Source organism: Branchiostoma floridae, chromosome 13, assembly GCF_000003815.2.
Source record: "Branchiostoma floridae strain S238N-H82 chromosome 13, Bfl_VNyyK, whole genome shotgun sequence".
Lineage (NCBI taxonomy): Eukaryota > Metazoa > Chordata > Leptocardii > Amphioxiformes > Branchiostomatidae > Branchiostoma > Branchiostoma floridae.
The window spans coordinates 16,558,659-16,585,793 of NC_049991.1; the positions used below are offsets into that span (position 1 = coordinate 16,558,659).

Consider the following 27,135-nt stretch of genomic DNA (forward strand, 5'->3'; position numbering starts at 1 on the left):
TTCTGCGTAAGAAAAAGGTTGAGATTACCCACTATCAAACCCAGATTTACGAATGATTTACCAAGTTACGAATGAAGCTCCAGGTATCTATTATAGCAAGCTGTTTGAAAGCCTAGATAGTCCCCTTCGGGCACAGGGCTAGAAAATCATTGTAGGATCATTGTACAATGATGCACCTAATAACGTTCCTGACCTTAATACTCAGGTGCATCGAGAAGAACAAATGTAGTAACCAAAACAAGCCAACACACTTTCAAGCATTGAAAATGGCTATGAACTCAAATTGTATAGCTAATGGCAAAATCTTGAAATTGAAGTAAACGCAAGTTTTACTGCTTTTTTTTCTTCCTGACATTTACATGCCAAGCACACAAAAAAAATAGTACATCCACGCACGTAACTCTACACGAAGGTTGAGGCATACCCACAATATTAATTGGGTACACAGCTCACATTGTGGGGCACAAAGTACTAGTTGGAGCCCTGTCCCCGTACTAGCTAGTGATTGATACCGTATCTAGCCAGATTACTAGTATTCTGTCAACACGGTCCATCTACGGGACAAGTGTTCTCTAGGACGTTACATGTGATACGTAACACCTGTAGACCTTCCCATGGCAGGGAAACCGGCGACACCCGGGGACCTTTAGACATCATGACGGATGTGTAAATATTTGTCACTTGTTTGAACGGACTGTAGTGCTGATGGTTATATTGATAGTGACCAAAAAATACTATTTTCAAGGCTAGCGCATGTGTTTAATTGTACCGCCGGGGCAAACATGACACAACAGCAGAAATTGACATGTTTACACGATATGCCCTTAAAGCGGTTGGTATGTACTAGTACATGTAACGTTACAAGTACGTTAAAGTATTGTGTTTAAAAAAATTAGGAGGCTAAGAGCTATTTTTTTTACCAATCGTGACTTGCATCATATTACACCTCAGCGTCAAGTAAAACCAATTATGGTCGCTCCACAGTTGCATACTAGTAGTTCGTTGCTCAGTATTATAACCGCTGTCTAGTGGAATGAGGGCTGTACAGTAGTAAAAAGAAGAGACTGGGCTGAGAAAACTTAGATATACTAAACTACAAGTAGATACAAATAAATGACATTCACTGATAGTATGCCTAATAATGTAAAAATTCAACCTTAGATGAAGGAACATAAAACTTCATCAAAACATAATTCATAAATAACTTTCACACCAACTGTCCTCCTCCCCACATCCTACTTGTACATCCTTTACAACTTGTACAAAGTAATTAATTGACTACTAAGCAATTAATTGACTTCAAATAAACAACAAAGATCTGCATATTTTGTTTAATTTTGTGAAACGCATTATCTGTCAATGCAGTTTAAACAAACAAAAAACTGCAATTCAATGACGAGAAGACCACATAGTCTTCATGCACTAACATGGGATACTTTTACAGGACATGTTTACTACTACATAAACAAAGAAACCCTCTGCACCATATCCATGCCAGTTGCTGGCAGCTTTACATTGCTCTTTTTCCATCATGTCTGGAATTCTCTAAGTCTAGGTTAATCACAATGGTCAGTGCAAACAAACAAGAAAGTTGCAAACAAACAATCTATTCAAATGAACTCAATGAATGATGGACTTAAGACATTGCTTGAGTACTCATTCAAACAGGTTACGTGATCTAAGTAAACAATGGTTTACCAAGGAAATGCCATCCTTGCCAAGCTTCTCTTAAGCTACAAGCCATCTCTATGTATCATTTACATACAATGACTTGCAGGTTAGAATGTAGCTATCTCTACAGTTTCTGGAATGTTCACTGCATATTTTTCGCATATTTACGTGATACTCTTTCTGGCCATTTCAATACTTATGTTCCACATCTTTGATGTCAGACACTGTAGACATATGATTCTACGTGTATCTCGAACACCACGTGAAATTTAATAAAGGAGGTTAAAATTGACCTCCTTCACATAAGTAAATATTACCTAATGTTACATATAATACTCTCAACCAGGTCTTATCTAACTCTACATACATGCTTAACAATACTATCTGTTTTCCACTGAAAAAAACTTTCCTTTATCTGGACCCATTTACAATTTTCTTTTCCTTCTAGATACTATCGTTCAACTTTATCTGCACATACAATGTACATGTAACCTTACTTGTTTTGTTCAGAAATCATCATATCCATGTTATGTTATGGATATGTACACCTATAGATGTATTTCATGCATAAATTTCTATAATATCATATACATTTTGCATCATTGCAGAACAGATTATCAATCACAATCTGACATAGATGTAAACAATCACAGTTCTACTGAATATACAGTAGCTTTAGCATATATCCTTTATACAAGATCTTTATGTAGTTTCTTTGGTCTCTCAGTGTCGCAGCCTGTTTGCATCTCTGCGTGACGACCCCTGGTCCTCGTGTGGTCGGTACTCTGCCACCATCCTCCATGTGTGGTAGGCGTGCTTCAGCAGGATGGTGGGTGGGAAGTGCTCCAACAAGCCCTCCACTTCAGGGGCATCCTTGGTATCAATGTAGGCACTCAGGGTAGACTGCAAGCTATGTAGGGAGAGAAGGGGGGAAAAAGAACACTATTGGAATCGATGAAAGAACAGTGTAGTGCAACTTGATCTTGACATAGTAACTAAATAGCCAATTTGGCAAACATAATAGAAACTATGTGTTCTTCTTACGGCTCTTGTTTCTTAGCATGAGGAAGCAGTGAAGCACAATCATACAATGAAACATCTCCTCATTATCATCATCTGTCGTCCCTGCCGGGCGGGGTAAGGCATTGCACAATATCTCTCCACAGCACTTGGTCGTTCGAAACATCCACATTGTATAAGCAAGGACACTACAACCTCCAAGCTACATAATTGTAAATGTATAATTCTGAAAGTCAACCATTGTGCTACCATCAAACCTTTGTCACTGTACAAAGATATAAGTAACACCTTTGTTAATGCTACACAATCATGTAAAACAGTGATATACACAGCTAACAAAAGAAAATTTGTTCAAATATCTAGTGTCATCTAACTACAGTGTATCTATGGAAGAGCTAGAGTGTAAATTCATTTAGCCCAATAGGGTATGAACAGCAATACACTACACTGTCATTATTATTTACATGTACATTGTATCAAGGCAACAAGACAGGTCACTGGTGAAATCATTCATCCTAATCAATTTTAATATTCTCTAGAGAAGTGATGATACATCTTATCCATGGTCAAAAGGAAGAAGCTGCAGTGGTTTGGACATGCGTCTAGGCAAAAAGGAACCTTGTCACAAACAGCAAGTGCGGCCAAGGGGTCGCCCCCGCCGAACATGGAGTAACCATGTGAAGGACTGGACAGGAAGGACGTCAGCCGAGCTGACTAGACTAGACTGCCAGAAGTGGAAAGACCTTGTGAACAGTCTTACTGCCCCTACAGCCACCGGCTACGGGACTGAGTGAGAGTGAGTGAAAGAAGTGAATGAAGACATGTTTACCTCCACTCCGGAAGCCTAGTTTGTTCCTCTGCAACAGCTATGAGCTCATACAACTCAGCCAGTAGAGTGTCTACATTGATGTGTCTCAAGGCTTCCTTCAGTGCCTTGGATTCAGACTTGTCAAGTTTCTCAGCATACTGCTTGGGCATATCTTCAAATGGATCCTGTTCAGAAAGAAGTGTCGATTCATTATATTTCCTTTTACCACAGTGACTGTAGTTTCAAGTTCTCACTATGGTAATTGGACAATTCACTATCTATTTCAATATTAGAGTCTGTACATTGAAACAGATGTAAATCTAACACAACACTTGTTTCAGACAGCTGAACAGTAAAAATAAAACTAATTATTAGTAAATAAATAGACTATCATTTCAGTCTGACAAATAATTGGAATGAATCTTAACAAGTGAGAAAATGCTACATGCCTACCTGACCATTTTCCAGTGACATCCTAGCTCGCTGCACAGCCAACAGTTGCCATAGAGACAGGATGTGTTTGAGACGACAGTGCTGGTTGGCCTGGGCAATTATAGATGCTTATTATTATATTATGTCATCATCATAAAAAGGAACACAACATCACAAATGTGGACGTTTGGGATAAAAGATAGTCACAATATCCTACATACACCGGTGTCATGGCCACATCTTCAGCTAAAATTAGCTAAGAAACATACAAAAATTCTGTTGCATTTTCTACATTCAATTCATCACAGCTGGACTTACCTTAACACTCTGTAATCCGGCAGTTGCCTTCATTTTCAACACCTTGTCTAAGTACTCTCTTATAGGGGTGCTGGGGTCTCCTCCTGTAGTTGCCAAGAAGATCAAGGCAATGTCCACAGCAGCCAGAGAGGAGCAAACATTGGTGAGAGTCCCCAGCTCCTGCAGGATGTGGATCTGAACAGCTTTGGATAGAGGCTCCTGATGATATCAAGAAAAAAGCAAACTGAAGCAAAATCTACTGTACATGACATTCTGCCACTTTCCTTCAGTAACCTCTATTGTTACCGTGCCAAAGGATATATAAACAATGGCTTAGTATACTTGGATAGCAGATTTTAAGAAAATATAATGTGTCAGCATACGTTGACCCCTCATACACGCACAAAGCCTATTGTTAGTGTCATTTCAAACAACTTGGAAATATTTTGTTAGGTTGTATATTAATATTGCTACATTGTATTTTCTTAATTGCTTTCCACGCCAATTGTCCAACATACCTGTGGTACCTTGTCTCTCAAGGACTTGTACATAGCAACATTCTTGGTCTCTTGTCGGAAGACAAATGTTTCAAACTGAAAAATAGCAAGTACACATTTATATCAATAATAAACATTGTGATATACATTAATATTATATGAAATTACAAATAAATAGAGGCATCAGAAACACAGAACCTACATGCAAAATACAACATGTGTTAGAATGTTTAAACAGTCTATGTGCTGCCTAGTGTGAGTGTGTATTAATGTCATGACATTTTCAGAGGGTTTGAGCACCAAAATATTCTTGAAAACCAAAATAGACACCTGTCTTACAGGCACAAGCATAGCCACCATTTACTCTTCAGTACAGAGATGGTGTTACAGGTATTTCTTCAGTTTGAACCAAAGCACCTTAACTGTATTCAGTACAGGATCAAATCTATATTTGCAACAGATCAGAGAAAATCTATGCTTCCAACAGAGGACAACTAAAGGTAAAACAACACAATCATACAAGATTCTCACCTCATCATTGATCCTAGGTTTTCCTGAGACGAACCGTTCCACCAGCTGTCTCTCCAGCGCAAGGAGGTCATACTCCACCCTGGTGCCCTCCCCCACGGCAAGGGAGTAGCTGCAGTGGGACAGCACCAGGGGCAGGAGGTCCTGTTCAGGGTGACAGGCCACTACATGGGCAGTGTTCACATCACTCAACAGCACAGACCTACCACTGCTGGGGAGAGATGGGCAAACAAGCTTTACACACATGTAACAGTAACAGTAACACACACAGCAGTGAGACAGCACCAGGGGTAGGAGGTCCTGTTCAGGGTGGCAGGCCACTACATGGGCAGTGTTCACATCACTTAGCAGTACAGACCTACCACTGCTGGGGAGAGATGGTCAAACAAACGTTACACACATGTAACACACACATTGCTGGAGGAGATGGACAAACAAGCTTTACACACATGTAACTATTACAGTAACTATTACATGTAACTATTACATGTAACTATAACAGTAACACAGAGCAGTGGGACAGCACCAGGGGTAGGAGGTCCTGTTCAGGGTGGCAGGCCACCACATGGGCGGTGTTCACATCACTCAGCAAAACAGACCTACCACTGCTGGGTGAGATTGACAACCAAGCTTTACACACATGTAACAGTAACACACATGTAACAGTAACAGTAACACACAGAGCAGTGGGACAGCACCAGGGACATCAGGTCCTGTTCAGGATGATAGGTTATTATATCGGCTGAATGAATTGTGCCATAATCATGCCATTCATGTTGTTGTTTAGTGATATACAATGTTTTGTTGTCCTCTGTCTATCATTTGGCTTTGTCTACCTAATGCCTGTTAAAAACCTAAAACTTGGATTTATTGTACTTGTACTTGTTGGGGTGAGTTAAGATGTTTTCTCCCATCCACATATTATTGTGTCGTGAATCTTAATAATGTATGCTCATACCTGGAGTTCTGTGCCGCTGCATGGCCCTGTGTCTCCAGTACAAAACTGTTGTGTGCGTTTGCCAGGAACAGGACCAGAGCTGTGGAGCAGGAGGTCGGAGCGACTGTTCTCTTGATGGGGAGGAGGTGGTACAGGCTGGTCCTGACCGGGTCAAATGGCATCTGGCACAGTTCTCTTGGCACTGCCTGAGATGCTAAATTGGGAAAATTGAGACAAACATGCAGACATTTGAAACTCTGGCAATGTACACAGTAACTAGAATTGATTAAAGTGTATAGTACCAACCCAATTTCCACCCTTGATTCCGTCTAGGTTATCTGGAACTGAAAATCCATGAATTTGAAACTGGACAAATCAGTGAATGGTCCAAACTTCTTCCTGGTTACTGTACCTTACTTCTTAACCAACATACTTGATACCAAAAGACTACAAATGTACCTCAGCTATCAGAAGGTTAAGTACCCTCTATTTCTATGGGAATGGGTTGCTATTCCTAATTTTCTGGGCATTGTTGTCGAGCATAAAATATTTTTGTCCATTCTCCTGTAGAAACTGAGAGGCTGACTGCATTGCAGAGGCTTAACTTTTACTGACATATTGAATAGAGACACTGGAATTGGTTGGTATACTGGAAGGTTACATGGTCATCACTTCTAGCAAAATGTTGTGTTGTTCAGTCCTGTACTTACTGGTTCTGGCCAGCAGGTGGCGTATCAGGTTCCAGGCAACACGGAAACTCTCAACAAGCAGGCGGAACTCCTCATACACTGCACCTGGGGTAAGGATAGGACTGTTAGACGTCAGTTGTAAAGGTGAACATCATTTATTAATGGGTTATTTGAGATATGTGAGAGGGGTGGAGGGGAGACTAGTAACGTGGAGATTCGGAGCGAGCTCAATGGAGTGAGTGAATGAGTGAGTGAGAGATATGTGTACAAAATGTAAATTGCTTCACCAAAATGACATGCAATGTGAAAAACAACGGATGCTGTTTGAAACATCTGACCGTTTCGAAAATCATATCCAGTTGCTTGAGTAACTGCTTTTTGGCGTATCTTATTACTTGGATGTCTAGTCTTCATTGACGCAATTTTCATTTTAATCTCAGAGTAATGCAGTATGAATTTTTAGAATCTCTACCAAAAAACAACAAGAAGTCAGCCTGTCTGCTGTCTTCCTAAAGGCGTAACATTGTTATTCTTATTCAACTACCATCCTGATGAAACTATTTAATGAAAAAAATACTAGTAATTATAGTATGGTAAGTTAAAGATTCATTTGCATTGCTGTTCACTTCATAATACACACTACATTTTTTAAAAACATATACAATGTAAAATGCAAGCACCATGTGTAGTGAAGCAAAAGTGGTGTGTAAAATTTGATTCATTTGTAAAGTAGAGCCTTTATTTCAAAAGTGGTTCAGTATTTCTACATATACTCTCTTTAAACTATCAAAGATTCACTTGTTGCAGACTTGCTGTTCACCTCACCTTCAGGCTGTTTCTTGAGAAAGTCGCTGATCCTGATGGACGTTGCCTCGGCGACATCAATGTGTCCCTGGTACTGGGTGATCAGGAGCCTCTGCAGACGGAGGATGTCTGGCAGGCGTCTCATGGCCTCAAGTATCTCTTTCTGCATCCAACACAGAGGAATGTTTGGTGGCATTGTCAGACACACTACATGTATTTGAAGTGTTTGTATGTGCTATTGAAAATACTGCTGAATGATTTTATGTAGAGCAATGTGTATAAAATCTTATGTCATTGAAGGTTAGACATCCAGCTAACAAGATATGCCAAATTTCAAGTCTCTTAGTATGACAAGCAACTGCATATGATCCTAATTTACATTAAAAATCATAATATCCAGTTGCTAGAGTAAGTGCTATTTGGCATGTGTATCCTGGTATCCAAATGTAAGATGATTGTTAAGATACCGGTATATGGCACACCTTGAGTACATCTAAGATCCTACCACACTTCTCAAAAGTGATAGGAGTCCATCCTGGTGTGAGTGGATCAAACCTTACTTGAGTATAGTCTTATGCAACTTGCTTATTCTTACTATACAAAATTGGTGTGTATGCCTAATGGCAGTTCACTGGTGATGTGAAACAAAAACAATTACAGTGAAACCTGCCTTAGGGGTCACCTGAGTATAGGGGCCACCTGGCCATTGCGGTCACTTTTTGTCGGTCCCTTGGATTTTTCCCATTGACCTAAGCATTAAGAAATAGTCTATAGCGGTCACCTGTCGAATGCGGTCGCGGCCAGACGATTTTCAGTCCGGCCGCTATGCCAACACTGCCGATAGCGGTCACCTGGCCGGCCGCGTTACGCCGCGCTAAACCCACGCGGGGTTCACTTTTTTTTTTCAATTTCTGCAATATATCAGCAAAATGTAGGCTCAACTTGGACGATTTACGAAGGAAACATTGAATAAAGAAACAGTATACAAAATTATGTGATTTTATGCGAAGTTTTTCCACCCAAGTTGTTGGCGTTTTTTCTCGCCCCAGACTCTTTGCACTGTACCCTTCTCTACATCGTCATTTCTGTGCAGACTGGAAGACTATATGGACAGATTTTACAAGTAGACCATCCGTTCATGTATCTGATGTTATATGTTCTTGAAATCCATGTACGCTGGTCTAATTTTCGTATTCCGCGGGCCAAAAATATCGGCATCTTATTTGCGTGATTTTCCAAGATGGCGTCGCTGCAGCAAATGAACAAGTTCAATTGGGGTCAGTGGACGACTCCATTTTTACCAAGGTAAAATTTCGCAACAAGGATTCTGATGTATAGCATAAAATACGGTAATTATGATATAGAAATTATTAAAATCAATTAAATCACCATTATTTATGCGAGAACTAGACTTAGTTGGATTTTTGTCAAAGAAATAAGCCTACGTAGAGAAAGTTTTATTTCGACGTGACCACCTCGGCATAATGGCACATGCAGACAAGTCAAGCCAAGCCTTCGTGAACAAATGAAAGTTTTTGTGGTGTTTTGATGCTTAGAAATGATTATGAACTTGTCATCAGTAGTGATTGAACGTCTAATTTTTGCTGGCAACTAGCGGCATTTACAAGATTTGTCTTTTCGATTGGTAAAGTTGCCGGAGACTCGCGCTGTGACCCAAGCTCAGAAAAAGTGAGATCGAGGAACAAAGGAAAATGGCGGCGCTGACTTCGTGTTCAGACAATTCCAACTGGATAAAAGACAAGAGAACCAAGCAAATGTCTGTCAGTTTTGACTCAGACGTACGATGTTGAAGGCTTCGACTCCCGAGGGACACGCATTGACGTTGGTAATTCGGCAGATTCCGAGAACGGCAAGACTCAGATTAGTGTCGGACTCAGATTAGAGTTAACGTTAATGTCTAATAATAGTAGAGTATGTCTTCTCTCTAATTCGTTAATCTCATGATTGGCATACATTTTGACTATACAGAAATAAGGGAACAGCTACAGTGCTGTAGCAGTAGTAGTAATTCAAATGTATTTCATTAAACTGTTTGTTTTAAACTCATATTTAGTTTAAATGTATAACCTTGATAATATTGTCAATAAATACTCAGTGGAAGCTGAATGCCTTGTCACTTATTGCTTGTGGTGAAATGTACCTTTTTTGGCCATACTGCCTATAGGGGCCACCTGCCCATAGGGGCCAAATTTGGCCAGTCCCTTGAGTGACCCCTATAGACAGGTTTCACTGTATAACGTTATGTGTATGTTACAAAAAAGTAGCGTAATGACGTCAACTGTATCTCTTGACGTTGTCTGAACCTTGCCTCTTCCCTCATGACCTCAATGAAAAGCGGCCTGCAGAACGATTTGAGCTTTCATGAATAAACAAAGGTCCAAACAAACAAACAAACAAACAAACAAACAAACCTCAGCAAGGAACTTCTCCAGCACGGGTAGCTGCAGCTGGTTCTCCGCCATGGTTTGTGTCAGACTCTCCAGGTTGATCTGTGGCCTGTGTCTCCACATCTCGGGCAGGTCGGCAAGTCTGTCCAGGTTCAGCCTCTCTGTGGGGGTCACCACCTAGTGGATGGAGGTGGTATTTTCTCTATAGTTTGTGCTTTTGAGGTGGTTTGGAAGACAATGGACATAAGCACACCACTCTACTTAATTCAAATGTTTGAACACATATTGTGAATGGATGCTAATGTTGCCAAATCTCTAGCTGGCCCCAATATTGTGCCCTTTACATAAGCAAGGCAGTTTAATGGTGAAACAAAAGAAAGAATCATACAGACCTCACACAGGAGCTGCAGGAGCGGGTTGTTACTGAGGCGGTCGTCGTTGTGTAGAGCAGTGTTGGCCTGCTGAAGCATGGTGTCCAGACCCTGTATGGAACAAGGAAAGAGTCATTGTGTACATTTTGCATATCACTCACTCACACACTCACTTATTAATTGGTTTATTGCCAGTCTATACTCAACATATCAAGTTCTGGGCATATTCTTGGTCAGCAAAACATGTCTGAGTCCAAACTGAAATCTTGAAAAAAGTTCAGAACTCAAACTTACTGTACATGTATTGTTAGCATAACATAATAATCTTTATTGACACGACAAAAGTACAGCGACTTTCGTAAGGTCTACATGTATAACAACTACTTACAGTACAACTAAACACATATATATGGATATCTATAGGTATGGATACATCAACATAAAGAGTTTAGCATGTCATTTACACTATTGGTTCTACGGTATAAACAATCGTGGATATATTTGCCTACTTGTACACAATGTGGATTATCGCTTCCCAGAATGTACTTGAATTTATCTATAGAACAGAGAGTAGCAAAGTCTTTAGAGGAAGTGGAAAGTAATGTGAACAGCTCTGTGCGTTTATCATCATATCGAGAACATTCCATAACGAAGTGACGTTCGTCTTCGATCTCATTTGGGCAGAATGGACAAAACCTCTGGTCACGGGGAATTTTAGAATATCTTCCGGCTTCTATATTTAGTTTGTGACTACAGATTCTTATCTTTGTAATTGCTCTACGAAGTTCGAAATTGTGTACATTCGAAAGATACTTCTTTTGTCCGTATCTTTCCTTTAGCGTAGAATAAATGGAAAGTTTTGAGTTATTCTGGATAGAAGAATGCCATTCTTGAATGTATATATCCTGTAAACGGAGTCGTAATTGGTCGATTAGCGTATTAACATGATACAACCTCGGGTTTGTCCATACATACCCAAAACCATTATAGTTGAGAATGTCAGTTACGTGATTTGTCCAATCGTATTCACCGGAAAGTACAACATCATATGCTTCACGTAGTAAAGAATCTTCGGGTAAGTTTGCTAGACGGTGCCAGTATTTGATTAATTGTATCTCAGCGTTGATCGAAATAGGAAATGATCCTAACTCACCACGGATGCCGTCATTTGATGATTTTGCATGTACTCCAAGTAAAAATTTTTGGAAATTCATGTCAATGGTATCAAATTCTGGGATACTAATATGTGAAGGAAGTCGTATGTTTTCAATTGCAAAGTTGTCATTTTCTAATTTCATTCCTGATGCCAGTCTCAATAATCTATCCTTGTCTGATCTTTTCTTAAAATGGATGACGTAAGTATGAGTGAGGTCCGAAGACACACTCTTTCTAACAGTTGCAGGAAGATCTCCCTCTAAATGGAGTTTGTTTAAAAAGGAAGAGAAAACAGTTTTGGGTGAAGATTCTGGAATTTGTTTTGATACAATAATTTTGATTGTTTTAGAAGTTTGGTCAAAACATGTGAGTTCGGCTCCGTACAGTAGAATAGGCAGTACAAACTTGTTGAAAAGGCTCATTCCTAAATGAATTGGAATGTTCTTTTCAGAGAATAAAAGTGACTTCAATTTGAATAAAGCTCTCATGGCTTTAGTCTTTAGATATTTTCTGGCTGCTTTAAACTTACCCGAAGAAGTCAGGGGAATACCAAGGTAAGTATAACTGTCGGCTACTTGTATTTCTTTGCCATATATATAGAATTTGTTTGATAATCTGTTAATAGAACCTTTTGTAAAAACCAGTACTTTCGTTTTGGATACATTGACCCTTAATTTCCATTTGTTGCAATAAGCTTCCAGGTTATTGATACAATTCTGAAGCCCCTCTTTCGACAATGAGATCAAGGCTAAGTCATCTGCCCAAGATAGACAGTTGAGTGATTTAGAATTCAAAATTGCGGCATCACATTTATCATCAAAGCATTGAGGTAAGTCGTTAATAAAAATATTGAATAATAATGGGCTGAGATTGCAGCCTTGTCTTACTCCGCATGTGGAAACAAAGGGGCTTGACAGGCCATTTTGTAGTCTGACAGTATAGTTAACATTGAGGTACATGGATTGCAATACATTGAAGAATTTCCCACCAACACCAAGATTTAACAATTTGTAGAATAAACCGTCCCGCCATACACTGTCAAACGCTTTCTTCATGTCAACAAAGCAAACATATAATTTCCCTCTCTTTTTTTCAATATATTTCTCAATAAGAGCTTTCAGGATAAATACATTGTCAGAGGTTCGGCACTTTCTTCTGAATCCGAATTGAGTGTCGGCTAGCAGACAATTGCTTTCAACGAATTTCTGTAAGCGACTATTTAAAAGGAATGTGAACAATTTAGATAGGCAGCTTGAGATAGCGATTCCTCTATAATTATCTACATTAGATTTGTCGCCAGATTTAAAGATTGGTGTAAGGATGCTTGTGTTCCAGTTAGATGGAAACTTGTTGTTGGAAAGGATTGTATTAAAGAGAATGACCAGTGGTTCGCATATCTTTTCTGCCCCATATTTCAACATCTCGTTTGAGATAGAGTCAATACCACATGATTTTCCAGATTTTAGTGATTTCAAACCATTCATAATTTCTGGTGTCGTGAAAGGGTAATCTAATGAATTTGAAGTGTTTTTATCTAGATGTTTAAGAGAATCAATGACACTTTTTTCAAAAGTACTGTCAAAATCATTGTTTTTTACCAGATTATTTAATCCTTGAAAGTGTTCTATCCATTCTTTACTTGTGATATTAGGATCTATATTACCGCTATATTTTGTGCCGTTTACTTCCTTATCAAGAGTATTGAACAATGACCAAAATTGTTTGGGGTTTTTCTCATTTAATGTTTCTAGATCACGTAATAGATTGGCTTTATAATTCCGTTTAGAATGTTTTATGATTTTTTTGTAGTCTTTCAAGGCTGTGAAGTACTTCGTTCTGGTTTCTTGTTTCCATGGTTCTTTCCTCAGTTCTAAAGATAATCTTTTAACTCTATGACGTAGGGACCAACAATTTTGATCAAACCAAATTTTGTTCTTTTTGATTTGTGTCTTTTTCTTGTTTTGTTTGTTACGTCTTATTCTAAGAGAGCTTTTGGAAACATCTAATAAAATTTCAGTGAAGCTTGTTACGGCCTCCTCTGACGAGTGAAATGTTTTGTTGCAGAAATTCCTCAGTTTTGAACGCGTGTTTTTGTTGTTTATAGTATCTAAATATAATTGTTTTGGATTCGTCAGTCCAAATAAATTTGTGTGGTTTAGGATTATAACATTGGCTATCCTCCTTCAGGACTAGAGGAGAGTGCTTTGTAGACAGTGAGAAAGAGATGTGACAGTGATCGGAGAATGGCGATATAGAATTTACATTCATATATTGTATATCGGCTAACATCGACCTTTGAGTGATGCAATAATCCACCACACTTGAACCATTATAATGGTAACATGTAAAATCACCTTTCAGATCCCCCGCGAATCTGCCATTCAAGATGGTCAAATCAGCCGACGAGCACAATTCTATGAGGCGTTTACCGTAATTGTTTACTTTAAAATCTCTATTATTCCTTTTCTTTGTATCTAAAACATCTTTTGTCAGGGGGTCATCCGGGGAATCAATACTAAAATAGGTTTCCAAAACAGATCCTGTTCTAGCATTGAAATCCCCTAGGATGATTATGTCGCCAAGATTGGAGAATTTGCAGATATCAATGGATAATGTATCAAATGGGTCAACTTGTATGGAATTTGAGGATTCAGGAGGGATGTAAATGTTGCAAAGGAATAAGTCTTTTTCGAGTCCAAAGAATTTTTTGTCAAGTTTGCACCAAATGCTGTCGACTGAACTACTCTCTAATTTTTTAATCCCCTTTCTGAGCGAACTTTTGAAAATAGTCGCAACCCCACCCGAATTACGTTTTGCCCTCTTATTTCTACATCTATTACTACTAAACAAACTATACCCTGGAAACTGAAAATCTACATAATTATCTGCCCAGGTTTCTTGTATACAAACAATATCACTATTTCTAAAGTAATTACAAAACTCTTCCTCGCTAAACTTCTTCTTAACACTACCTTGGATATTCCAACTTGAGAAAACTAGCGCAGATTTTTTCTCCATGTCCTTGAAGATAAAGATATTGAAGGTGCATTATAGCTACAAGAAGTAAGACTTAAACTATATCATCATATCAATAAACAAGTATTCAAGTAAGACTTAAACTATATCATCATATCAATAAACAAGTATTCAAGCTATCAATGATACATGTCAGTCATGAATAGTATTTGTACACAATGATGGAGTCTCTCTAAATGAGCGGTACATGGTCCGTATGTATAGTAATAGGGTTAAATGTAACAATTCATGAAGGTTTACCTTGGTGGTCGTGTAGAATCATATGGCCAACTTTAAGATATAAGAATGTTCCATACTTTGCGAAGTCGGTTCCCTAGCTGTTTCCACTGTGGGCCGGGATGTCCGAACTTGCCAGCTTTTAACCAGGCGGGCCTAGCGACTAGTCCGTTTCCGCTGACTGTGTTCCTGCTTGTTGTAGTCGGTCCAAGCTGGCCGGGAACTCCGATGTTAACTCCTTTCGACAAGCCAGGAGCAGCTTGTCCGGTTCCTACCGAAGTGTTCCTATGTGCTGGTTTCACAGTGGGCGGCTGGTAAGGTGGCTTCCTAGACTTCATGACTGGAACTGGAACAGAGCGCGAAAAAGAAGGTCCGTTTTGCATGGGCGTCCACTGGTTGACAGGAAGACGGGCAGCCTGTGTATCTGTCCAGGCGGGTGACTGTCTCCCAGCCCCAGGCCCGGGTGCTGGGTACAGGGTACGCTTGACGTCCGACACAAGCATCTTGGTGCCGCTTCTAGGATCCAAGTGGATCTGGTCGGGGAGGTAGAGATGCCTGTCCTGTGTCAGTTTGCGGTGTTTGATGTACTTGAAGTTGCCACTCCTAGACAGATTCAGAACCTCTTGGTTATAGTTTTTGATATTGATATTGAGTGTGGAGTTATCATTTAATCCCCTCTGGAGGACCTGTGAGACTGCTACCTGCGCTTTAGGGAACGATGCTTTGGTCACCTCCAGTAGTCTGCGGGTGTTGTTCAGGGTTGTACTGACTGAGTCATTTCTCTGCTTGCTATTATCAAGATCGTTGGAACCGATGTGAAGTATAACTTGCTGAGTTGTCGAGTCGTTGATTTGTTTGATACAGTCAATGGCTGCTGTCACTGTGCTGGTTCTGACCAATCTCGTGGACTTTCCATTGAAAGCACGTTTCACATCTACATCTCTGAAGATGGAGTCCGCAAAAATTCTCACTTCGTACCTTTGATGCTGACTTCCCGTACTAGTGTTAGTTGCCGACTCTTTCACACTCGTGGCTGGTGAAGGGACTTCACGGCTCTGTGTTGCAATTGTTGCATTGTCATGGGCAGAGGGAAGCATGTTTGCAATCTGCTTGACAATGGTTTGGTTGGTAGCAGCATTGTTATCTTGTTTGTCGCCAGGGATGTCATTGTCATGCACGTTGTTCAAGTTTTGCATGTCCGTGTGTGTTGGTTTTGTACAACCTCGGCAGGTACGGTTTTCTTCAATCTGTTTTAACCTATCAAACAAATACTGAAGTTCTGAGTCTTGAATTGTGATGGCTTGCTGCAACTCTGCATTCGATGCAGACAAGGCGTCCACTTTGATGGACAAGCCACGATTCCTCTCCATCCAGATGTTCCGCTCTATTGTCATTTCTTGAACTGTCGCGTTTTTTTCTTTCGCTAGCTCCTCTCTTTGCGACACTAGATCTTTTTGGACATGACAGATGTTGGTCTGTAATTTGTTGACTACCTTCTTGATGTGGCTCTCTAGTGACTTCTGTGCTGCTTCAACTTTAGTGGACAGTTCTTTAAGCATGTTGGTTTGAGACTCTTCCCTCTCCCGTTCTTTTGTAAGCAGCTCATCCCGTAGCGCGTTAAGATTATGAGTCATGTCGACAAACTGTTTCTGTAAATCGCCAAAAGCAGCATCGCTGATTCTCTGGGATTTCTCAACCGCAGTCAACCGCGCTAAGTTTGGCATATCTACGGCTTTTGTTGTAAGCTCACTTTGTTCGCCATTCTTAGTATCAGAGACCTGTTTGGCGCGTTTTTCAATCCTACCCGGCCCTTGATCTTCCGCATCTCTACTTACGGGCACTTCTATGTTCCCGCTATGTTTTGCGCTTGTATCAAACACAATCTGTATCTCTTCTTCCATAACTTCACTTACGGGTGCTTGCAGATCTTGTAGGTTTCGAGGATTGGCGCACTTGGGTAAAGTTGGTGTTTCATGGACACTGCTATTAAAGACTTGCTTTGGTGTAGTCGATTCTAGCGTTACCGTAGGAAAGTTGTCTATGGCGTCCCTGACGCGTAGGACGCCATCTTTGATTGTTGACCTTGTCTGCATATCTACTTGGGCGTTTATGTTGACTAAGAGTTCAGGATACAAAATGTTCATCCACCACTTGGTGCATTGCCCTTGTACCATCAATCCGTGTTTCTTGTGATAGAAATGTACAGAGAGAAGACCTTTACCTGACTTCCTTGTGGCTGTGGTGGTCTGGACCGTCATACATGTAATGCCAGGTGTGCTTTTCCAGGTGACAGTTGTCTCCTTGGCCCTTTCAAACGTTTCGTTGAAAGCGTCCTTGTGGGCTGTGATCCATTTGTCCAGCTGTTTGGACCGCAGTTTAACCCCACAGAAACGGGATTTATCTTGGTCTTCGTAATCGAAGGCAAGAGACTCGTCCGCGGGAAGTTGGTTCAGGTTGACATTCCAGAACTTCGTACCCGGGGTCTTGCGTTTCGGCGTCTTGGCGTGGGTTTTGGCGTGGTCCTCGGCGTGGTCACCCATTTTACAATTAAAGTTCTCCTAACAGTCTTCAAAATCTCCAAATCATATACAGAATATGCGATGTATATATAGAATTAGTATAAAGTTCCGATAACTCACTTCCTGTAGCGTTAACACCTTCAATATAGAATCAAAACCGGAGACCTCGTGTTGCGTGACCGTACTCGTCCGCCATCTTGACTGCTTTCCCATATACTAAAGGTTTGGTTTCAAGCTGTGGACTAGCAATCATAATATTGGTGTTGAAAAGCACAGAATAAAAAGAATAAGAAGATACAATGTATAAGCGTTAACTTCAATGCAAATATTCCAATCATATCATGAAACATACCTCATGTGATTTCTCTAAAAATGTATATATTATATCAACACAACCACAACCACTACCATCAAAGAAAATCATGTAAGAAGTTGAACATGTCCAGTTCTACTAAAGGTTTATTCTTGAGAGAATCCCATCCTTACCCGATGGAGGATGGGGTTGACACATCTGGCCATGAAGACTTCCTCCCACCTCCTCCGATTCTCCTTGGAGGACCAGTCTCCTGCAGCTGGGGCTGTGGGGTAACAGTGTGCACAAAGAGTTAACCACCTTTATCCTGTTAAGTAGCAGCTTAGCACATTCTTATAGATAACACTAATTAGGCATAATCTTAATTCCAGGCCTGAATATTACAGTACATGTATATCAAATGCTACTAAGTATGTGCTAAAAAGTATCTACTAACATTTTGTTAACTTCTCAGCTGCTTTCCTCAGGGAGGCCTAAGGATTGCATCCTTGCCAGTTAATGTACATCACAAAGTTACAAGTACATGTACTCATCGAGCCCATTATGCACTGAGCTAGGATACCTGAGGAGTTACTGAAAAATTGGAAGATACAAAACTTTGGGTTCTGTTGTAAAGAATCCATTATACTGCTATATGCCAAACTGAAAATCTAATGTGTCATTTGGTGAATCTATTTAGATAAGGGGAAGTGTATAATCCTAGTCCTCCTTACCCTGTACTTCAGGTGTGAGAAGGTTGTGCAGAATCAGGTGCATGAACAGGGCAGCGTCGTCTGCGCTTCTCCCAAGGGCACGGCCCAGCTGCTGAAGGTCAAGTTCAAGGTGCCGACACAGGAAATCCGAGGGGTTGGGTGGTCTGGGGTCAATCACGTTCGCAACACTCTAAAGGGTAAAAGAAGTCAAATTGTTAGATGCCAAGGTTGCTGAAAAACTGAATGCAGTATCCTCCAGTATTGTCTACAGGCCGAATAGTGTGATGATTGAAGAATTACATTTTACATGTATAGTACATTGTATGTGAAATTAATTTTATACACTAAGATACAGAGTTGACATTCATTGAGTTAGACTTAGATTTTACTGCTTTGTAATAGCAGTAATTGCAACCAAACAAGGCTGCAATTTGATTTGATGATATTCTTCAATACAAGCAGAAATTCTTTAAAAAATAGTGCTGCAATCAATGCATTTGGTTACCACTTCTAGCTTCAGATGTTTCTTGGGGCAGATACATTTTGTACATGTAGGCCGCTGTCTTTCTACTAATCTAAGGTGAAGATTTCCCTGATATCTTTATTCAAACATTGTCCCTTTGTGAGTGAAAACAAGCAGGCATGACACACATCCTGTCCTACCTGAGGGTTGTTTGTGGCAGCCTTGACCATAGCTGCATGCATGACCAGCCTCACCACACAGGTGGCTACAGTGGACAGCGCTCGCTCGGCGATGGGTACAGCCGGCCGGTTGGCTGCAGGGCCCAGGATGTGACCAGGTCTGGTGGCATCATTGCTGAAGAAATCAGGGAATCAGAGTAAACGAAATTCAGTACTATAGTATTTGAGCATCTGTAGTTCACATGTTAAACTCAGAAGTAGTATGCACACTCAGGTATGTACCAAATTTTTGTTCACTATGTCTGTTAAAATCCCAAAGCAGCAACCATCATTTGCCAGTCCTGTACAAATGTGTGCCTAAAGATCACGACACCATGGATAGGGCTTGCTCAACCATGAGTACAGCAAGGATTGTACATTGTATCCAGTGTTGATCTTCTGCCAACCAGACTGAGGGTATCACTCACCCAATATCATGGTTCCTGTACTATCCCAAATGTGCTCTATCCCAAAAGCGCTTTTAGGATAGAAGCACTTCTGGGATAAGCCTGCATCCTAAATGTGCTTCTATTCTAAAAGCGCCCTGAGCCAGAGCGCGTCCTGGATATCCCAGACGCGCTTCTTTGTCGCTGTCAATCATGGTGATTGACAGGACCGCAAGCGGTGATTGTTTCCATATTTGGTTCGACCTCGCGATCGCGAGACGTCGCGACAGTCTACTTGCGATAATTGCGCTGAATGCTGGCTGATGTGCGAATTCCACCATTTAGAGTCATTTATTCAAGACATCTTGTTTCTGAAATAAAAGCATGGAGGGACTGAATGTGATGATATATATCTGCAACAGTCTTTTTAGTTAGTGATGAAATTTCTCAAAGCCCTGCCGTACTGTATAGTAGCTTTTATTTCTCCTTCATGGATATGAAAAGAAAAGATAACAAATCTTCTAATGGAAGTTATCTTTATTGCAAGTTAATGCACAGAGGTAATTATACACTGCTGAATACAATATGTATACAGTGTACACAGATAATGGGACATTTATCAAACTTAATTCCATGCAGATTAAACACTATTTTGTCCTTTTGATTCTCACTATATGATTTTCATCAATCTAATTGTGCATGGAAGACACAGAAAGCAATTCTCAATAGTGCATCCGCCCATCCCAAGATGTACTACAAAATGTACCATATAAAATGTATTACAAAATGTACCATAATAAAACATGATGACAGTCAGTGAAAACGTCCAGCTGCACATTGATCAATTCCCCAAGCCATTCAGTTCCCAGGTTGTATTCTATCGCAAAAGTGCTAAAGTATCTTGTCGTCTATCCTAAAAAGCGCTTCTGGGATAAAATGTGCTTTATCCCAAAAGCGCTTCTGAGATATCCAGAATACGTCGCAAGCGAAGGAGCGCATTCTGGATATCCTAGAAGCGCCTTTGGGATAGAAGCACATTTGGGATAGATCTGCATCCAAAATCTGCGTCTATCCTAAAAGCACTTCTAGGATATCCAGAACACGTCGCAAGCGAAGAAGCGTATTCTGGATATCCTGAATGCGCTCCTGTCGAAGGCGGCCGACATCTGTCTTCTCCTGTGCAGGTTGACTTTGTTAATGGTTTGCTGAATTTCAGCTTCTGGTTTTGTTTCGAACTATCGAACCGGAGATAGCGATACTACCTCGGTGTGTTGGGTCCATGCAGTCAACACGTCACGAGAAAATGGCAGCGGTCACTTCTGGCGATTGTTTACACCAAAGTTTCCATATTTAGTTCGACCTCGCGACACCTGCCGTAATCTACGTGATGGAAATACGCAGTTTATAAAGCAAGCGCTGAACCTAGAGTTTACGTGATTATGTGAGGGTTAGATCGGGCCACGGACTCCCCAAAAATGATTTGGTTTATGCATACTACGTTGATTTGGTGCAAGTATATGCGATCTCCTATCACAATCAAACCCGGAAGTGACCTCGTGGGAGAACAAGGATGGCGGCCTCAGGTTGACTACGAAAAATCACACACAAGATAGTCTCCGCCTCCTAAGACACTAAGCTCCTCCCACAAGTGCACGTTCTGGATAAACACGCCGGCTTATCCTGAATGCGCTCCGACAGAAGCGCATTCAGGATATCCAGAATGCTCTCCTCGCTTGCGACGTGTTCTGGATATCCCATAAGCGCTTTTAGGATAGAAGCACATTTTGGATGCCGGTCTATCCTTAAAGCGCTTCTATCCTAAAAGCGCTTTTAGGATAGACGACATTCTAGGATGTAACAGTTCCTTTTGGTTGTATCATAAAGATTATATCTGTGTACTACTATAATCTATCTACAAATGCATCCCTATCTCATGACTTATGGGCAATGTACTCACTTCATGGAACCCAGCTTGTGTAGATAATAAATCGCACCAAAGTCTTACAAATTGTCTATGATAATTTCTCACTTTCTAGCAGCCTGCATAGGCTGGACGGGATGATGGTTAACTCCCCCGATAGCTGCCCCACAGTCAGGACAGCGGCTCTGCTCCATGGGCTGGCCACACTCGCCGATGGGGTAGGGGTGTCCGTTCACACACTGGAACCAGTGCAGCGGCTGTGCTTCACGTGCTGCGAGTGCCTGACGTGCCTCCATCAATGCATCTTCTGGCATCGTTGGGAAGTAGGAATGCTGAAATAAGCAAAAAATAAATTGCTTGAATGTAAGTTCATCTTTTAAGACCCTATATCCGTACACAAAATTCAGTGCTTACCAACAAGCTTTCGATCAGTCCTCTGATCCTTATCAAGTTGAAATGACCCAAAGCCTAGACATTGCGTTACAATGATATGGATACAAATCATACAATGCACTGCAAAGTCCATGACGACATTATAACATGACCATAAAATAATACTTCGTACATCTAATCACAAACTCCTGTACATGTGTTAGCAAGTCAGTGTAGCCTGAATTTCCTGTTCTCTTTTTAAAGCAAGTCACGAAGATCTTTATTTTACAGAAGCTCTAAGTTGGTGACAAAAACTGCAACCCTCAAACTATGCCAATAAGTAGAAGACCTATGGTAGAAACAAAATGGTATTACTGGAATTACATCTGTACGTAAATCTCATTGAACATTATCTGATAAAACTTACAGCATGGATCTGTGGGTTCTGTAAGAGGGTCTGCAGGGGCAGGAGAACGCCCCCTACATCGGTGCCCAGAACTGCAGCTGTGTGGATCACAAGTGCTGACAGGGTCCTCTGGATGGGGGGCTGGTTTGGTGTCACTGTAAGGGCAAGATTACCACCACCCTGGGAGAACACAGGAAAAAGTAAAGAACACATATCAGGAGCAACCTGTCTGCTACGTCTCTTTTAATCTACAGTAGAAGTCGCTTATTAGGGAAGGCCATTTGCCAGCTAAATTTTCCCGACTAACCGGCGTTCCCGATTAAAAGATGTTGCTCGAAATTACCCGAGTGGGGATGGGGGAGGGGGGCATCGGTGAACGCATCGCACGCATTGACACAAAGAATACAACACAATCATTTCTACCACAAATAATCAAGTCCATAATTTCATTAAACTCCACAAATATACTTATTAACCACTTTCAGCTTCAAATTTATCTTTTATCGGTAATTGTGATATTGTTATCACATTTTAGTGTCGAAGAACGAATCGCGATGCATCAAAAGATCTGTTACGTTTCGTCAATAGTATCGGCTTGAAGAAAACAAAGAAATTAACACTGCTAAAACACGTTAAGCTACCGAAAAAAACGAGGTACATATGCAAACGTATTCTAAATTTGCCAAATGAACAATTGTTTTGATTAATAGAGGACTGATCAAGGGTACAGTGCACGCGCTTACTACGTAAGATTTGTCGACATGTGATACACAGACGAAAAACATCGCTACGTTGTAGGACGAAAACGCTCTTGGTTTTCAGACAAACTTTATGTACTAGGCGAAAATACTCATGACTAACGCATAAATAAACTGTTAATCTTCATATCTACAAATTTTCCAGTTACGATGTCCACAGATTACACTGAAATTTTGCCACAGTCGACAGCGTCATTTTCAAAACATTTCCATCACGAAAACAAAGATGGCGGACGCGGCGTCATGTGTAGTATCCCATGATTCCCCGCGGCAACCGCCGGGCCGCGCGCTAGCGACGTAAATTGAATAGAAATCGCGGCCTTTTCGGACTCAAAACAGGCAGTTTTGATACTTTTGGCGATCTGATATCTTTATACGGGAAAATTTTGGTTCATTCCTGCTGATTCTGGTGATTTGTTTGGCATATTTCGGGGTTAACATGCGTTGTAACTTGAATTTTTTTCCTGATTAGCCGATTTGGGCTTTGCAAATATGGGGTGCTGTAAACAATAGCGCCAATGGGAAATGGTTTTGGATTTCAAAATTCTTTGCAACTAACCGATTTTTGCGACTAAGCGTATTGCAAATAGCTGGCTTCCACTGTATATCACATTCGAACTCCTGACATTGCAAACAAATTCAGAAGGAATGATATTTGAGAAAACCTTTGAACAGTCCTAAACACCATTTTAAGAAAAACAGGGAATGGAAAAGAGGAAATTGAAATGAAATGAAATAAAAATAAAAGGCTATTGATTGATTTGATTGATTGAAGGGATGGACTACACATAACTGATAAAATGTGGAACCAGGATATGAACCTACATGTACGCCTAAATCTGATTGATTATGCTCTGTAGTGCATTGTACATTTTATTAATAACTGACAGTCAATGATAGTAGTTTCCAATCTACATGTAGCAACAACCTGTTAGCTTACAAAGGGGAGAAACAACTAATGATCTGCTTATACCAGACTATCTTATGCACCTGGTTGTTAGTCAGCAGTTCCATTGCCAGCTGCTTGTTGGTAAGGACAGGAGAGTCAGCTAGATACTGGTGGGAGACTGTGATGTAATCCTGGGTAGGATGGCGGGCCTGGTTGGAGTTAGCTCTGGAGACCGTGACCTCCCGGTACAGTGCCAACAGCAGCTGAACTTCTCTCACATTCCCAGGATCTCCCATAGCCTTGGAATTGGAAAGAATAAAGAGCCGCCATTAGCATGTTAAGAGTACTTGAAGTGCTAACATGCTAAAAAAAATATGGTAGAAAAGTGTGACCTTCTGAATTGTAAATATGTGTTAAGACAGAAAAATTGTCACAGTTTAATATCTTTTATTAAAAATATAGTGTATTCATTATATTTGTATTGTATGACTGTATTCACCATTCTATGTTTATCTACTAAAAAGCAACATGTTGAACTAATTTTTAAGGTCAGTCAAACAGCTACAGCACCTGCCTACCTAGAAAAAAAGCAATCCAAACATATAACACAAGGACAAGTGACTGACCTGGAGGACATTGTCGACAGCTTCCATGTTTTTACTGACAATGGACTTGGCCAGTTCTTCCCTCAGCTGCCGGTACTGGTCTCCACACACGATGAAACGGTCAGGGATGATCTCCTCCTTTATATGGTGAAAATACCATAAATCATTACATGATAGTCTGATATACATACTAAAGTTTAAGTCAACCAAACGTCTGTATCTGATGCATTGGGGTGGTGCCCATCTCCATTTCTATTGCCCTCGAGCATATGCATGATTCAATGTTGTTGGAAAACTGAACGTTATTAAAGTTTGTATCAAAACACACACACACAGACACACAGACACACACACACACATGCATAACCATACACATACATACACACACACACACACACACACACACATGCATACACAGACACACACACACACACACACACATGCATAACCATACACATACATACACACACACACACACACATGCATACACAGACACACACACATGTACACACATTAACACATACATATGTACACACACACACACACACACACACACACACACACACAAACACACGTTACCGAAAACATAACCTTCTTGGCTACAGGTAATTATTCTATACCGACCTTCCCACCCCTTGCCTCGGGTGGTATGACCCACTGCAGGTGCTGGTGCACCTGTGCCTGTTCCGTCACACTCAGCAGGCTGTCCATGCCGCAGCTGCGGTACAGCTGTTTCAGCAGGAACACCTGCGGCCACCTCCACTCCAGCTGCTCACACAGCCGCCAGGCCTGGTCCAGCAGCCTCTTGCTTAGTCTGTTGGTTTGATGAGAATTGTCAATTGGCAGGTCTAAACACAACAGATTTCAAGAAACTCGATGCCAGAACTAGATTTGACTATATCTTTAGATCTACAGCTATCATAATGCTAAGATAGGGAAATAAATAAAAGATCCTTTTGTTACTAGATAAGATAATGACATTCATGTTTAGCCCCACCTGACTATAAATAAAGATTTCTGTTATCTTGTATTGTTCATTCAGTAGAATTTTAAGATATTTCTATTCATCTATTTTTGTATCCCTTTTTAGTAGTTCATAGTGGACCATATGAAAGTCACTGTACTTTTTGTGGAGTCAATAAAGCTTCTTCTTCATACCAAAACATTGCAAGCTGACAACATGCTTGCATCTGCATGTAATTCCATCACTTTCTCACAATCTCTTGGTTTGTTTATCAATGTCATTTCCTGTCTCATAACTTGCTAACATTTTGTACCACATTTTCACCAGAAAACAACAGAGCCAGCTTCACCTATAATGACGGTTCCGTCTGTCAATCACCAGCTTCTTCTCCTCCTGTACTGACAGAGCCCTCTGCCCATGGTACTTATGCAAGAGCTGTGCTGCGACAGACAGTCCAAACCGAATGTTGGCGATGAACAGCAGTGTGGCCACTGACAGGCCTGGAGCATTTACGTGTGCCTGTCTCCCAGCCTGCTGCAGTTTGGACATTGCGACTTCAACCATGGCTGTCTCTGTGTCGTGGGACTGGGCAGCTTCTTGTTTGTACGAGTCCTGTAAAGTTAGAAAAGAAAGCAATACTTCACTCTAGGGACATTTTGACGAATACGTCTCATGATATTACATTGAATTCATTTTGTGTGCTTTGACAGTGCAAAATTATTTTCATATACAAATTACTTTAAAAAATTTGAATGAGACTACTGCTTGATTGGGGAAACAGGCCAGCTGAAATGTACTTACCTCCATGCACTGAATGAAGATGACCAGGAGTTCAATGACCTCTAGCTTGTCCAACACGAAGCCTCTGGCAGCCTGAAGATACTTCTCCATGTGATCAATGACCTCCTGGGAACTGTAGAAAAATATTTTGTATCACAACAAATACCACAGTAGTATTCTGGTAATAGTCACACCATGTGAAAGGCATTAGGCATACATACACAGATATTCAGGGATAGCATTACTACATTTAGTACATCAAGTTGGTGATTCACGTCAAATCACCCGGATGGCGGCCTAGTGTACCTCCATCCCGTATCAGCCACACGGTGATTTACATCATTCACCCGGACAGGAGATCTGGCGCATCCCCATCTTGTATTCAGCTAGAATGAAGGGTATGTCACCCCGAATTGCTGTAATACACAATATGACTCTACTATTACTTGTGTAATTTAATTCAATTTAATTGTGTGCAGAAAAAAGACTCACTTTGCTCGTAGCAGGAGTTGCAGTAGGAATGAACGAATGACAGGTGTCTGGTCGATGCAGTCATCCTCGAATGGTGTGAACTTCTTGGTTTTGTCGGAGGTTCCTTCCTGGGCCCTTTTCACGACATAGTTAAGGAGCATCTCCACCACCCCAGCCTCTGGCGGCGTGCCGTCAGCGAAACAGAAGCGAGACACCAGCTCCATGAAGAAAGAGTTGCAGCAACGCCTGTAAGCATTGTGCTTTTCAACTGCCTCCCTGTATAATTTACGTTGGTGAAGGTTAGATATCCGCATAAACAAATGTACACATATTTAAATGCAAATCAATCTCTACACCGGGATAAGATACAGGGACTTTTTCCTGATGTTTTGAGTGACATCCATCAGTCTTCTCAAGTAAAACTAGTCTAAGAATAAATTGTCAAACTTACTTGTGAATACTTGTAAATGATAGTGAGGTCATACAAGGGTCTACATGTATCTCACTGG

The 27,135-nt window shown here is 40.8% G+C and overlaps 1 protein-coding gene across 1 annotated transcript in view; it reads right to left on the minus strand.

Annotated features, from left to right (window-relative positions):
* Positions 1-2,349: 2,349 nt before the first annotated feature.
* Positions 2,350-27,135, minus strand: part of LOC118428563 (E3 ubiquitin-protein ligase rnf213-alpha-like) — a 62,756-nt gene continuing 37,970 nt past the window's right edge. Inside the window, exons 52-73 of the mRNA XM_035838659.1 lie at positions 26,648-26,902; positions 26,177-26,288; positions 25,725-25,987; positions 25,036-25,225; positions 24,433-24,549; positions 23,908-24,105; positions 22,181-22,339; positions 21,490-21,713; positions 19,057-19,210; positions 18,415-18,583; positions 17,875-17,966; positions 10,484-10,573; positions 10,116-10,268; positions 7,705-7,846; positions 6,901-6,984; positions 6,212-6,404; positions 5,257-5,464; positions 4,747-4,821; positions 4,250-4,447; positions 3,953-4,042; positions 3,521-3,684; positions 2,350-2,581 (exon numbers count right to left, since the gene is read on the minus strand). Coding sequence (XP_035694552.1) covers positions 2,395-2,581; positions 3,521-3,684; positions 3,953-4,042; positions 4,250-4,447; positions 4,747-4,821; positions 5,257-5,464; positions 6,212-6,404; positions 6,901-6,984; positions 7,705-7,846; positions 10,116-10,268; positions 10,484-10,573; positions 17,875-17,966; positions 18,415-18,583; positions 19,057-19,210; positions 21,490-21,713; positions 22,181-22,339; positions 23,908-24,105; positions 24,433-24,549; positions 25,036-25,225; positions 25,725-25,987; positions 26,177-26,288; positions 26,648-26,902 — 3,517 coding nt within the window. The 3' untranslated portion in view covers positions 2,350-2,394. The remainder of the gene's footprint in view (positions 2,582-3,520; positions 3,685-3,952; positions 4,043-4,249; positions 4,448-4,746; positions 4,822-5,256; positions 5,465-6,211; positions 6,405-6,900; positions 6,985-7,704; positions 7,847-10,115; positions 10,269-10,483; positions 10,574-17,874; positions 17,967-18,414; positions 18,584-19,056; positions 19,211-21,489; positions 21,714-22,180; positions 22,340-23,907; positions 24,106-24,432; positions 24,550-25,035; positions 25,226-25,724; positions 25,988-26,176; positions 26,289-26,647; positions 26,903-27,135) is intronic.